The sequence below is a fragment of the Pelodiscus sinensis genome, chromosome 6, assembly GCF_052426305.1.
Source record: "Pelodiscus sinensis isolate ZL-2025 chromosome 6, ASM5242630v1, whole genome shotgun sequence".
Classification (NCBI taxonomy): Eukaryota; Metazoa; Chordata; order Testudines; family Trionychidae; genus Pelodiscus; species Pelodiscus sinensis.
This window is the reverse complement of record NC_143057.1, coordinates 131867501-131881516: the sequence shown is the minus strand read 5'-3', so window position 1 is coordinate 131881516 and position 14016 is coordinate 131867501. Positions and strand designations below refer to the sequence as shown.

The following is a 14016-nucleotide window of genomic DNA, read 5'->3' as shown; positions in this document are numbered from 1 at the left end:
CGAAGGGCCCGCTCCCTAGCCGTGGCACGGGGCACGCCTGAATCCAGGGAACGAAGGGCCCGCTCCCTAGCCGTGGCACGGGGCACGCCTGAATCCAGGGAACGAAGGGCCCGCTCCCTAGCCGTGGCACGCCTGAATCCAGGGAAAGAAGGGCCCGCTCCCTAGCCGTGGCACGCCTGAATCCAGGGAACGAAGGGCCCGCTCCCTAGCCGTGGCACGCCTGAATCCAGGGAACGAAGGGCCCGCTCCTTAGCCGTGGCACGGGGCACGCCTGATCCAGGGAACGAAGGGCCCGCTCCCTAGCCGTGGCACGGGGCACGCCTGAATCCAGGGAACGAAGGGCCCGCTCCCTAGCCGTGGCACGGGGCACGCCTGAATCCAGGGAACGAAGGGCCCGCTCCCTAGCCGTGGCACGGGGCACGCCTGAATCCAGGGAACGAAGGGCCCGCTCCCTAGCCGTGGCACGGGGCACGCCTGATCCAGGGAACGAAGGGCCCGCTCCCTAGCCGTGGCACGCCTGAATCCAGGGAACGAAGGGCCCGCTCCCTAGCCGTGGCACGGGGCACGCCTGGATCCAGGGAACGAAGGGCCCGCTCCCTAGCCGTGGCACGCCTGAATCCAGGGAACGAAGGGCCCGCTCCCTAGCCGTCGCACGCCTGAATCCAGGGAATGAAGGGCCCGCTCCCTAGCCGTGGCACGGGGCACGCCTGAATCCAGGGAACGAAGGGCCCGCTCCCTAGCCGTGGCACGGGGCATGCCTGAATCCAGGGAACGAAGGGCCCGCTCCCTAGCCGTGGCACGGGGCACGCCTGAATCCAGGGAACGAAGGGCCCGCTCCCTAGCCGTGGCACGGGGCACGCCTGAATCCAGGGAACGAAGGGCCCGCTCCCTAGCCATGGCACGGGGCACGCCTGATCCAGGGAACGAAGGGCCCGCTCCCTAGCCGTGGCACGGGGCACGCCTGAATCCAGGGAACGAAGGGCCCGCTCCCTAGCCGTGGCACGGGGCACGCCTGAATCCAGGGAACGAAGGGCCCGCTCCCTAGCCGTGGCACGGAGCACGCCTGAATCCAGGGAACGAAGGGCCCGCTCCCTAGCCGTGGCACGGGGCACGCCTGAATCCAGGGAACGAAGGGCCCGCTCCCTAGCCGTGGCACGGGGCACGCCTGATCCAGGGAACGAAGGGCCCGCTCCCTAGCCGTGGCACGGGGCACGCCTGAATCCAGGGAACGAAGGGCCCGCTCCCTAGCCGTGGCACGGGGCACGCCTGAATCCAGGGAACGAAGGGCCCGCTCCCTAGCCGTGGCACGGGGCACGCCTGAATCCAGGGAACGAAGGGCCCGCTCCCTAGCCGTGGCACGGGGCACGCCTGAATCCAGGGAATGAAGGGCCCGCTCCTTAGCCGTGGCACGGGGCACGCCTGAATCCAGGGAACGAAGGGCCCGCTCCCTAGCCGTGGCACGGGGCACGCCTGAATCCAGGGAACAAAGGGCCCGCTCCCTAGCCGTGGCACGGGGCACGCCTGAATCCAGGGAACGAAGGGCCCGCTCCCTAGCCGTGGCACGGGGCACACCTGAATCCAGGGAACGAAGGGCCCGCTCCCTAGCCGTGGCACGCCTGAATCCAGGGAACGAAGGGCCCGCTCCCTAGCCGTGGCACGGGGCACGCCTGAATCCAGGGAACGAAGGGCCCGCTCCCTAGCCGTGGCACGGGGCACGCCTGAATCCAGGGAACAAAGGGCCCGCTCCCTAGCCGTGGCACGGGGCACGCCTGAATCCAGGGAATGAAGGGCCCGCTCCCTAGCCGTGGCACGCCTGAATCCAGGGAAGGAAGGGCACGCTCCCTAGCCGTGGCACGCCTGAATCCAGGGAATGAAGGGCCCGCTCCCTAGCCGTGGCACGCCTGAATCCAGGGAAAGAAGGGCCCGCTCCCTAGCCGTGGCACGCCTGAATCCAGGGAACGAAGGGCCCGCTCCTTAGCCGTGGCACGGGGCACGCCTGATCCAGGGAACGAAGGGCCCGCTCCCTAGCCGTGGCACGGGGCACGCCTGAATCCAGGGAAGGAAGGGCCCGCTCCCTAGCCGTGGCACGGGGCACGCCTGAATCCAGGGAACGAAGGGCCCGCTCCCTAGCCGTGGCACGGGGCACAGCTGAATCCAGGGAACGAAGGGCCCGCTCCCTAGCCGTGGCACGGGGCACGCCTGGATCCAGGGAACGAAGGGCCCGCTCCCTAGCCGTGGCACGGGGCACGCCTGATCCAGGGAACGAAGGGCCCGCTCCCTAGCCGTGGCACGGGGCACGCCTGAATCCAGGGAACGAAGGGCCCGCTCCCTAGCCGGGGCACGCCTGAATCCAGGGAACGAAGGGCCCGCTCCCTAGCCGTGGCACGCCTGAATCCAGGGAACGAAGGGCCCGCTCCCTAGCCGTGGCACGGGGCACGCCTGAATCCAGGGAACGAAGGGCCCGCTCCCTAGCCGTGGCACGCCTGATCCAGGGAACGAAGGGCCCGCTCCCTAGCCGTGGCACGGGGCACGCCTGAATCCAGGGAACGAAGGGCCCGCTCCCTAGCCGTGGCACAGGGCACGCCTGAATCCAGGGAACGAAGGGCCCGCTCCCTAGCCGTGGCACGCCTGAATCCAGGGAACGAAGGGCCCGCTCCCCAGCCGTGGCACGGGGCACGCCTGAATCCAGGGAACGAAGGGCCCGCTCCCTAGCCGTGGCACGGGGCACGCCTGAATCCAGGGAACGAAGGGCCCGCTCCCTAGCCGTGGCACGGGGCACGCCTGAATCCAGGGAACGAAGGGCCCGCTCCCTAGCCGTGGCACGGGGCATGCCTGAATCCAGGGAACGAAGGGCCCGCTCCCTAGCCGTGGCACGGGGCACGCCTGAATCCAGGGAACGAAGGGCCCGCTCCCTAGCTGTGGCACGGGGCACGCCTGAATCCAGGGAACGAAGGGCCCGCTCCCTAGCCATGGCACGGGGCACGCCTGAATCCAGGGAACGAAGGGCCCGCTCCCTAGCCGTGGCACGCCTGAATCCAGGGAACGAAGGGCCCGCTCCCTAGCCGTGGCACGCCTGAATCCAGGGAACGAAGGGCCCGCTCCCTAGCCGTGGCACGGGGCACGCCTGATCCAGAGAACGAAGGGCCCGCTCCCTAGCCGTGGCACGGGGAATGCCTGAATCCAGGGAACGAAGGGCCCGCTCCCTAGCCGTGGCACGGGGAGGAACACGGGCAGAAACCGTCTGGCTGACATGGAAAGGGCAGAGCAGAAAAGCCGGGCGGGGCCAGAGTTGCACCGTGTCCATGCACAGCGGTGCAGAGGAAGGGCCGGTGCTCACACACCCAGCTGGTCGAGGTTCTGGCCACTGGGAAGCAGCCTCCAAGAGAGGTGGCCAGAGGCTCAAAGGGGGGCCCCAGGAGCTGGGGGAGGACCAGGCTGAGGTCCCACTGAGGGACGGGGGAACCATTCCAACCCCTAGCGGAGGTGCCCACCTGAGGGGTTGGCAAAATGGATTTGCCCCGCACCCCTGGGTGGAAGGCTGCAACGGCAGCCAAAGGGACCCTGAGGCACAGCAGGACCAGCCCTTGGTGTGTCAGGTGCACGAGATAATCGAGGACCGAGGGCTTGGCGGCCTCCTGGAGACCCGAGTGCAAAGCGTTGCCACTCGGCTAAGCATGTGGCCTGGCGGAGGGCTTCCTGCTGCCCAACAGGCTCCGAGCACCGACACTCCAGAGGGCTCAGCCACGGAGCCTCCACGCCATGAGGTGGAGGGACTGGAGGTTGGGGGGCTGCAGCTGGCTGTGGTTGTGGTGAGGTCGGGGCAGAGTGGCAGTGCTATGGGCATGTCCACAAGAGGCTGAGCAGTGTTGTGAACCAATGGTGTCGAGGCCACGCTGGGGCGTGGAGGATCACTTCCGCTCTGTCCTTCCGAATTCCGAGCAAGACTCTGTGTAGTAGCGGGAAGGCAGGGAACACGTAAGCAGGCAGCCCGGCCACGGAACGTGGAACACGTCTGCGCTGGAGCCATGGCTGTGGCACTGACAAATTCTGAGCAGGACTCTGCGCACTAGCAGGAAGGCAAGGAACACGTAAGCAGGCAGCCCAGCCACGGAACGTGGAACACGTCTGCGCTGGAGCCATGGCTGTGGCCCTGACTAATTCTGAGCAGGACTCTGCGCACTAGCAGGAAGGCGAGGAACACGTAAGCAGGCAGCCCGGCCACGGAACGTGGAACACGTCTGCACTGGAGCCATGGCTGTGGCACTGAAATTCTGAGCAGGACTCTGCGCACTAGCAGGAAGGCGAGGAACACGTAAGCAGGCAGCCCGGCCACGGAACGTGGAACACGTCTGCACTGGAGCCATGGCTGTGGTTTCAAAAGGAACAGAACCGGTGGCACTTCCTGTTGCTCCTTGTGGCAGAGGTCCATGAGCCCAGCTCTGGAGGATGGAGAGGGCGACATCTGTCCCGAGAGACCACCTGTGGGTGTTGAAAGAGAGGCTGAGGTGGCTGGCCAGGGTGTTGTGGCTGGACAGGTCGAAGGCGTCGCAGCAGAGGGGAGTGGAGCGAGCAACCCTCTGTTTGTTCAGCACATCGCAGCCTCACCGTCAGCACAGGCGCCGCACAGGCCCGGTAGGCAGTGCAGGAAGGCCAGGCAGGCGAGGGGCAGGGAACCAGCAGGAAGAGAAGCCCCTGGCCATGAGCTGCTGAGGGAACCCTCTATCGCCCCAGCGTGGGGAGGGCTGGAGGCTCTGGACTGAGGAGCTGCTCACGAGAGGACGGGGAAGGGGCGGGAGGGCGGCAGGTCAGAGCGCTGGATGGAAGCCCTGCCCCCGGCCGAGCACCTCGCGGTCTGAGGTAACCCCGGCCCAAGCACGCGACGCGGTCAGACGCTTGCCAAGCCAGGGACACATCCAGGAACTGGACTTGGGCCCTGCCCTTGGCTTAGGGCTGGGAGGTGCTCGTAGGGGCACTGACCTGAGGAAGGCTGGGAGGGCTGTCGGTGGTGCTTACGTGTGCCCTGCCTGCGAGCGGGGAGGGAGGGAACAGAGACAACACGGGAGGGAGGTTGCAGGCTCCCTGGCTGGCGAGGAGGCGCCTGCGCGACGAGCGACCTCGGGCTCCCTGGCTGGCGAGGAGGCGCCTGCGCGACGAGCGACCTCGGGCTCCCTGGCTGGCGAGGAGGCGCCTGCGCGACGAGCGACCACGGGCTCCCTGGCTGGCGAGGAGGCGCCTGCGCGACGAGCGACCTCGGGCTCCCTGGCTGGCGAGGAGGCGCCTGCGCGACGAGCGACCTCGGGCTCCCTGGCTGGCGAGGAGGCGCCTGCGCGACGAGCGACCACGGGCTCCCTGGCTGGCGAGGAGGCGCCTGCGCGACGAACGGCCTCGGGCTCCCTGGCTGGCGAGGAGGCGCCTGCGCGACGAACGGCCTCGGGCTCCCTGGCTGGCGAGGAGGCGCCTGCGCGACGAGCGACCTCGGGCTCCTTGGCCGGCGAGGAGGCGCCTGCGCGACGAACGGCCTCGGGCTCCCTGGCTGGAGAGGAGGCGCCTGCGCGACGAGCAACCTTGGGCTCCCTGGCTGGCGAGGAGGCGCCTGCGCGACGAACGGCCTCGGGCTCCCTGGCTGGCGAGGAGGCGCCTGCGCGACGAGCGACCTCGGGCTCCCTGGCTGGCGAGGAGGCGCCTGTGCGACGAACGACCACGGGCTCCCTGGCTGGCAAGGAGGCGCTAGCGACGAGCGACCTCGGGCTCCCCGGCTGGCGAGGAGGCGTTGGGGACGAGCGACCTCGGGCTCTCTGGCTGGCGAGGAGGCGCCTGCGCGACGAGCGACCTCGGGCTCCCTGGCTGGCGAGGAGGTGCCTGCGCGACGAACGGCCTCAGGCTCCCTAGCTGGCGAGGAGGCGCCTGCGCGACGAGCGACCTCGGGCTCCCTGGCTGGCGAGGAGGCGCCTGCGCGACGAACGGCCTCGGGCTCCCTGGCTGGCGAGGAGGTGCTAGCGACGAGCGACCTCGGGCTCCCCGGCTGGCGAGGAGGCGCCTGCGCGATGAGCGACCTCGGGCTCTCTGGCTGGCGAGGAGGTGCTAGTGACAAGCGACCTCAGGCTCTCTGGCTGGCGAGGAGGCGCCTGCGTGACGAGCGACCTCGGGCTCTCTGGCTGGCGAGGAGGTGCTAGTGACGAGCGACCTCGGGCTCCCTGGCTGGCGAGGAGGCGCCTGCGTGACGAGCGACCTCGGGCTCTCTGGCTGGCGAGGAGGCGCTAGCGACGAGCGACCTCGGGCTCCCCGGCTGGCGAGGAAGCGCTAGCGACGAGCGACCTCGGGCTCCCCAGCTGGCGAGGAAGCGCTAGCGACGAGCGACCTCGGTCTCCCCGGCTGGCGAGGAGGCGCTAGCGACGAGCGACCTCGGGCTCCCCGGCTGGCGAGGAGGAGCTAGCGACGAGCGACCTCGGGCTCCCTGGCTGGCGAGGAGGCGCCTGCGCGACGAGCGACCTCGGGCTCCCTGGCTGGCGAGGAGGCGCTAGCGACGAGCGACCTTGGGCTCTCTGGCTGGCGAGGAGGCGCCTGCGCGACGAGCGACCTCGGGCTCCCCGGCTGGCGAGGAGGCGCTAGCGACGAGCGACCTCGGGCTCCCCGGCTGGCGAGGAGGCGCTAGCGACGAGCGACCTCGGACTCCCCGGCTGGCGAGGAGGCGCTAGCGACGAGCGACCTCGGGCTCCCCGGCTGGCGAGGAAGCGCTAGCGACGAGCGACCTCGGGCTCCCCGGCTGGCGAGGAAGCGCTAGCGACGAGCGACCTCGGGCTCCCCGGCTGGCGAGGAGGAGCTAGCGACGAGCGACCTCGGGCTCCCTGGCTGGCGAGGAGGCGCTAGCGACGAGCGACCTCGGGCTCCCCGGCTGGCGAGGAGGCGCTAGCGACGAGCGACCTCGGGCTCCCTGGCTGGCGAGGAGGCGCTAGCGATGAGCAGGCACAGAGAGACACGGTGGCAGCTCTTGCACCCAAACCCGCTCGGGGTCTTTGGGGGGGTCTGGAGCCACAACGGTGGCAAAGGCAGCTGGGGGACGCGGCCTCCGAATCTGCTCGTGCCACTGGGCCCTGACCTCAATGCCTAGAACGGCCACTGTGCCGGCTCCTGTCCTCGCAGGGCCAGGATGCCAGCGGTGCCCAATGGCGGCGCCAGGAGCGGGACCAGCCACTGCTGGACTTGAAGGACTCTGCCTCCCTCATATCTGTGGAGCCGGGCCACAGCGTGTGATGCCGAGATGGGGAGCAGCGCTGCACTGGGGCTGACCTGCCCATGTCCAGCTGGAGCTGATGCCGGTAGTGGTGCCAGAAGCGAGGGCTCTGCCTCGGACAGTGCCACTGTCCAGACTGGTTCTGGAGCCAATAATGCCCCCAGCTGGTGCCAGCGCCGGGATAAGAGCGGGTGACGGCACCGCGGTCTGGGCCAGACCACAGGCTCTGTCACTGACGGAGGTCCCTTACCGCCTGAAAGCAGCGGTGTGGAAGGGAGGTCCAGGTCCTCTTCCAGAACCTCCCGGCCCAGGGACCGGACTTGAGGGCCCCGCCCTCTGGGCTGGAATCGCTGCTCTGTCCCCACCAAGGGGCGCCCCGAGGAGCAGTGGCTGTGAGTCTGCTTGGCCGCAGACCAGCTCCTGCCTGGTGCTGGAGACAGGGAGCGGTGCGGGGCTGGGCCGAGAAGCTTGGTGCCAGTGCGCCCTAGGGCTTTCTCTGCCAGTGCCAACGTGTCCTGCAGCGCCACGCCAAAGTGGCTGGTGCTGGATCCGGCATCTAGGGCAAAGTGCTGACTCCGTAATTAAGAGTTTCATGTGCTGATCTCTCCTGCGTAGTCCTGGTTGTGAAACTCCCGTGCGTACGGCACCTGGAGGCGAGGCCTGAGCAGGTCCCCAGGCGTGAAACTCCCGCGTGTACGGCACCTGGAGGCAAGGCCCGTGCGGGTCCCCAGGCGTGAAACTCCCGCGCAAATGGCAACGCCTGTGCGGGTCCCCAGGCGTGAAACCCCTGCGCGTACGGCACCTGGAGGCGAGGCCTGTGCGGGTCCCCAGGCGTGAAACTCCCACGTGTACGGCACCTGGAGGCGAGGCCTGTGCGGGGCCCCAGGCGTGAAACTCCCACGTGCACGGCACCTGGAGGCGAGGCCTGGGCGGGTCCCCAGGCGTGAAACTCCCACGTGTACGGCACCTGGAGGCGAGGCCTGTGCGGGTCCCCAGGCGTGAAACTCCCACGTGCACGGCACCTGGAGGCGAGGCCTGGGCGGGGCCCCCCATGCGTGAAACTCCCACGTGCACGGCACCTGGAGGCGAGGCCTGTGCGGGTCCCCAGGCGTGAAACTCCCACGTGCACGGCACCTGGAGGCGAGGCCTGTGCGGGTCCCCAGGCGTGAAACTCCCACGTGTACGGCACCTGGAGGCGAGGCCTGTGCGGGTCCCCAGGCGTGAAACTCCCGCGTGCACGGCACCTGGAGGCGAGGCCTGTGCGGGGCCCCCCATGCGTGAAACTCCCGCGTGCACGGCACCTGGAGGCGAGGCCTGTGCGGGTCCCCAGGCGTGAAACTCCCACGTGCACGGCACCTGGAGGCGAGGCCTGGGCGGGGCCCCCATGCGTGAAACTCCCACGTGCACGGCCCCTGGAGGCGAGGCCTGGGCGGGGCCCCCATGCGTGAAACTCCCACGTGCACGGCACCTGGAGGCGAGGCCTGTGCGGGTCCCCAGGCGTGAAACTCCCACGTGCACGGCACCTGGAGGCGAGGCCTGTGCGGGGCCCCCCATGCGTGAAACTCCCACGTGCACGGCACCTGGAGGCGAGGCCTGGGCGGGGCCCCCATGCGTGAAACTCCCACGTGCACGGCACCTGGAGGCGAGGCCTGGGCGGGGCCCCCATGCGTGAAACTCCCACGTGCACGGCACCTGGAGGCGAGGTCTGTGCGGGTCCCCAGGCGTGAAACTCCCACGTGTACGGCACCTGGAGGCGAGGCCTGTGCGGGGCCCCCCATGCGTGAAACTCCCACGTGCATGGCACCTGGAGGCGAGGCCTGTGCGGGTCCCCAGGCGTGAAACTCCCACGTGCATGGCACCTGGAGGCGAGGCCTGTGCGGGTCCCCAGGCGTGAAACTCCCACGTGCATGGCACCTGGAGGCGAGGCCTGTGCGGGTCCCCAGGCGTGAAACTCCCACGTGCACGGCACCTGGAGGCGAGGCCTGGGCGGGGCCCCCCATGCGTGAAACTCCCACGTGCACGGCCCCTGGAGGCGAGGCCTGGGCGGGGCCCCCATGCGTGAAACTCCCACGTGCACGGCACCTGGAGGCGAGGCCTGGGCGGGGCCCCCCATGCGTGAAACTCCCACGTGCACGGCACCTGGAGGCGAGGCCTGGGCGGGGCCCCCCAGGCGTGAAACTCCCACGTGCACGGCCCCTGGAGGCGAGGCCTGGGCGGGCCCCCTCCAGGGCAGGGTTGCCGCAGGTGCCACAGGAACTAGAGCAGAGAGCAGCAAACCGAAGTGGGGCCCTCCGCTAGAACTCTCACCAGCCACAGCTAAAGCGGGAAGGAGGCAGCTCGGGCGGCTTGGCGGAGCCTGGGAATAAGCGCTCCACCAGCCGCCACTGGCGGTGAGAAGGCGCTGAGGGGTGGCGGGGCTGAGCCCTGGTTACCGTGCCAGGCAGGGGCCTCCTGACGCCTGCGACGCGCACAGGCAACCCCAGGGAGAAGAACTCTTCCTCACGCGCCTTCCCGCCCCGGCCTGGCTCTGCAGGCCTCTCAGCCACCCCCTCCCCCAAGCCCCAGTCTGGCTCATCGCTCCTGTCTCGCTGGGAGGGGCAGGCGCCCCGCAAGCCCCCCCCCGCCCGGACCTTGCAGGCGCGCAGCGTGTCAGCGATGGCGCGGCGGCTCAGGTTGGCCGTGGCGATGACGTCCTCCTGCCGACACGAGTTGCCAGCGGCCACAGCCTTGGCTGTCGCCATGGTGATGCCTTTGGTCATGCGGATGAAGTCCTCTGGCGTGGAGGTCTTGGCTGGGGGCATCTGGGCACAGAAAACCTGAGACAAGGGACAGGGATGAGGTGGGGGCAGGGCAGGAGCACACTGGGACGGCAGGTGCCACGGCACGGCCATGGCCTGGCTTCTGGGGGAATCTCTGTGGCCTCAGCTCACGAGAGCGGGAGACTGACATGCAGTTCCTGGGCCTTCGGGGGGAGCGCTCACAGACCACGTGACCGGGGGGTGTGACGTAGTGGGGGTACCTGGCTGGTTTCTATGCTGCTGGCTCTGGGGTAACCCCCACTGGCTGCCGTGGGTACCACGACCCAGCAAAACAGGATGAGTCACTATGCAACCAGTGGCTAGACACCCCCCATGGAGAGGAACAAAGGAAGGTGGAGGCTGCCCTGGCTGGGGGGCAGGGCGGGAAGAGGGTTAGTTAGTTGCTGTCTGGGAGCATGGAGGAGACAGCCTAGGGAAAGGGGCTGGAGTTTAGGGGTCCAGTCTCCCCCATTTCAAGGGGGCCTGAGGCATCCTAGCCCAGCTCTGTGACCAGATTACATCGGTGCTGTGCTGTATCCTGGAGAGGCAATAAACTTCCTCTATTCCACCAGCTGGTGCAGTCTGTTTGTGCCATTTCGGGGGCAGGAGACGGGGGACCCCCAACGCGCCGTCACAGGGGGGTGTTGGGACACAGAGAGGCCACGTGACCCCGGGGGGGCGGTGCCAGTACCCAGAGGGGCCACGCATCGGGGGGGGGGGGGGGGGGCAGGGGTGCCAGGACGCAGAGGGGCCACGTGACCCTGGGGGGGGGGGGGTGCCGGGGGGGGGGCGTGAGGGGCCCGGGGGGGGGGCGGTGCCGGGACACAGAGGGGCCACGTGACCCTGGGGGGGCGGTGCCGGGACGCAGAGGGGCCACGTGACCCTTGGGTGGGCGGTGCCGGGACGCAGAGGGGCCACGTGATCTGGGGGGGCGGTGCTGGGACACAGAGGGGCCATGTGACCCTTGGGGGGGGCGGTGCCGGGACGCAGAGGGGCCACGTGACCCTTGGGGGGGCGGTGCCAGGACGCAGAGGGGCCACGTGACCCCGGGGGGGGCGGTGCCGGGACGCAGAGGGACCACGTGACCCCGGGGGGAGCGGTGCCGGGACACAGAGGGACCACGTGACCCCGGGGGGGGGGCGGTGCTGGGACACAGAGGTGCCACGTGACCCCGGGGGGGGGGGGGCGGTGCCGGGACACAGAGGTGCCATGTGACCCTGGGGGGGGCGGTGCCAGGACACAGAGGGGCCACGTGACCCCGGGGGGGGCGGTGCCGGGACACAGAGGGACCACGTGACCCCGGGGGGGGACAGTGCTGGGACACAGAGGTGCCACGTGACCCCGGGGGAAGGGGCGGTGCCGGGACACAGAGGGGCCACGTGACCCCGGGGGGGGGGCGGTGCCGGGACACAGAGGGGCCACGTGACCCCGGGGGGAGCGGTGCCGGGACACAGAGGGACCACGTGACCCCGGGGGGGGGACGGTGCTGGGACACAGAGGTGCCACGTGACCCCGGGGGAAGGGGCGGTGCCGGGACACAGAGGTGCCATGTGACCCTGGGGGGGGGCGGTGCCAGGACAGAGGTGCCACGTGACCCCGGGGGGGGGCAGTGCCAGGATGCAGAGGGGCCACGTGACCCTGGGGGGGCGGTGCCGGGATGCCGAGGGGCCACGCGTCCTGGGCAGGGGAGATGATGATGCTGGTGCACAGAGGGGCCCTGTTCCATCTCCCTGCGCCCTGGGGCAGGTGCAGCAGAGGGGCGCAATCCCAGCCCGGACTCACCGCCAGCTCCTGGCGGATGTGCTCTATCGTGGCCTCCAGTGCGCGGGTCCCCTTTGTGGCCTCGTCCTCTACGGCCTTCACCGTCTTCAGCAAGGAGGTGACATTGGTGACCATCACCTGTCAGACAGAAACGCTCCGTCACTCATCCCGGAGAGCGCTGGCAGCCTGGTGCCCCAGGCCTGACCCCAGCGTCCCGCCCTCCACTGCGCCCCACCCCCAGCACCCTGCCCCCCGCCCCCTCACCCCGCCCCCAGCGCCCCACCCCGCCCTTCGGCCCCAGGGCTCCTCATAAGAACATCAGAGCAGTCAGGCTGGGTCAGACCAAAGGCCAATCCAGCCCAGTGGCCTGTCAGACGACCGTGGCCAGCGCCAGGTGCCCTGGAGGGAGGGAACAGAACAGGGAACCGTCCCGCGATCCCTGCCCCGACACACAGAGGTCAGGGACCCCAGCCCTGCTCTGCCCTGCCTGCTGCTCTATCCTCCGTGAATCTCTCTAGCGAGCAGGGAGCTTGCGCGCAGGAGCAGCAAAGGGAGTTGGGAGGGGGAGTGGGAAGGGCCAAGGGGCACTTGCCAGTCTTTATAGTTTAGTTAAAGGTTTAAACCAAAATGTCCTGATTGAATCAGAACCCCTGTCGATAACCTAGGTAGCTGCAGGGGAGAATGCAGCAGCAGCAGCCCTGCGGCAGGGTGGGGGCTGTTCTGTTTACTGCGCCCAGTGCAGGGTGCCTGATGCCCTGCCCTGTGGGCGGGTGGCGGGTGTGCATTCGGTGGCCGGGCTTGGAGGCCAGGGTGGCTGAACTGGAGGAGCGGAGGGAGGCCGAGAGGTGCGTAGATGAGGCTTTCCGGGACACTGTAGCACTGTCCCACCGCCGGTCAGACAGCCCCAGTGCTCTTAAGGAGGGTGAAAGTCTCAGGGGAACAGAGCATTCAACGGGAGCAGAGGGAAACCTTCCCCCAGTTGGGACCCTCCTCCCAGAGGATGCCCTGGGATCCTCTCACACGGAGGATGCCTCTCGGAGGGAGGGACTCCAGTTGCTAGGAAAAGGGGGTGTTAGCAACGGGAGTTCGATCGTTAGGAATGTAGAGAGCTGGCTTTGCGATGACCAGGAGAACTGTACGTCACCGCCCCCCTTCCCCTCAGCTGAGCGCTGGGCCCCTCAGCCGGGCCACCGGGGGAGCCAGCTGCGCAAGGGGCCGTTTGGGCTTCCCCACGGCAGGAGTGGAAGGGGGGCGGGTCAGCGACATACACGGCCCCGCCCCCCTCCCTCGCGGCAGCCCGGCTGAGCAGGGTGGGAGGGGAAGGAGAAGGGGGGCGGGGAGAGACGGAGAGGAGAGAGAGGCAGGAGGAGGAGGAGAAGAGAAAGAAAGACAGAGAGAGAGGCAGAAGGTGAGAGAGGCAGGAGGCGGAGGGGAGCTGAGAGAGAGACCGGCGGCTCAGGAGAGGAGACCGACGTGGAGGAGAGACCTAAAAGCCCCGTCTTATGACGGGCTAATTGGCTAGTGTAATAAGAAAAGCCAAAAAGGAGTTTGAAGAACAGCTAGCCAGGAACTCCAAAAACGTTTTGTAAGTACATGAGAAGCAGGAAGCCTGCTACACAGCCAGTGGGGCCCCTGGACGATCGGGATACAAAAGGACACAAAGACGATAAAGCCATTGCGGAGAAACGAAATGAATTCTTTGCTTCAGACTTCACAAATGAGGATGTTGGGGAGATTCCCAAACCTGACGCGTCCTTTGTAGGGGACGAATCTGAGGACTTGTCACAGTCTGAAGTGTCATTAGAGGAGGCTTTGGAATTAATTGATAAACTGAACAGTAACAAGTCACAGGGACCGGATGGCATTCACCCAACAATTCTGAACGAACTCAAATGTGAAATTGCGGAACTATTAACTGGTTTGTAACCGATCCTTTAAATCGGCTTCTGTACCCAATGACTGGAAGACAGCTAATGTAACGCCAATATTTAAAAAGAGCTCTAGAGGCGATCCTGGCAATTACAGACCGGTAAGTCTAACGTCAGTCCTGGGCAAATTAGTTGAAACAATAGTAAAGAATAAAATTGTCAGACAAGTAAAAGAACATAATTTGTTGGGCAAAAGCCAACACGGTTTCTGTTAAGGGAAATCACGTCTCACTAATCTATTAGAGTTCTTTGAAGGGGTTAACAAAGATGTGGACAAGGGGGATCCAGTAGATATAAT

At 67.7% G+C, this 14016-nt stretch overlaps 2 protein-coding genes across 2 annotated transcripts in view; both read right to left on the bottom strand.

Annotated features, from left to right (window-relative positions):
* Window positions 1–14016, bottom strand: part of TLN1 (talin 1) — a 215220-nt gene that overhangs the window by 40653 nt on the left and 160551 nt on the right. Inside the window, 2 exon segments of the mRNA XM_089779522.1 lie at window positions 9862–10047; window positions 11812–11928. Of these exon segments, the coding sequence (XP_089635648.1) occupies window positions 9862–10047; window positions 11812–11928 (303 nt within the window).
* Window positions 6097–9855, bottom strand: LOC149524262 (uncharacterized). The gene is made up of 2 exons (XM_089779521.1): window positions 8311–9855; window positions 6097–8253 (listed from the first exon to the last, which is right to left on the bottom strand). Exons 1-2 carry the CDS (start codon window positions 9342–9344, stop codon window positions 7788–7790), a joined length of 1500 nt encoding a protein of 499 aa, XP_089635647.1. The 5' UTR covers window positions 9345–9855; the 3' UTR covers window positions 6097–7787.

Coding starts and splice junctions, on each gene's coding strand:
- LOC149524262 (XM_089779521.1), bottom strand. CDS start 9,344: ATGGGGGGCCCCGCCCAGGCCTCGCCTCCAGGTGCCGTGCACGTGGGA. Junction 8,254..8,310: donor CGCACAGGCCTCGCCTCCAG/GTGCCGTGCACG, acceptor CCTCGCCTCCAG/GTGCCGTGCACGTGGGAGTT.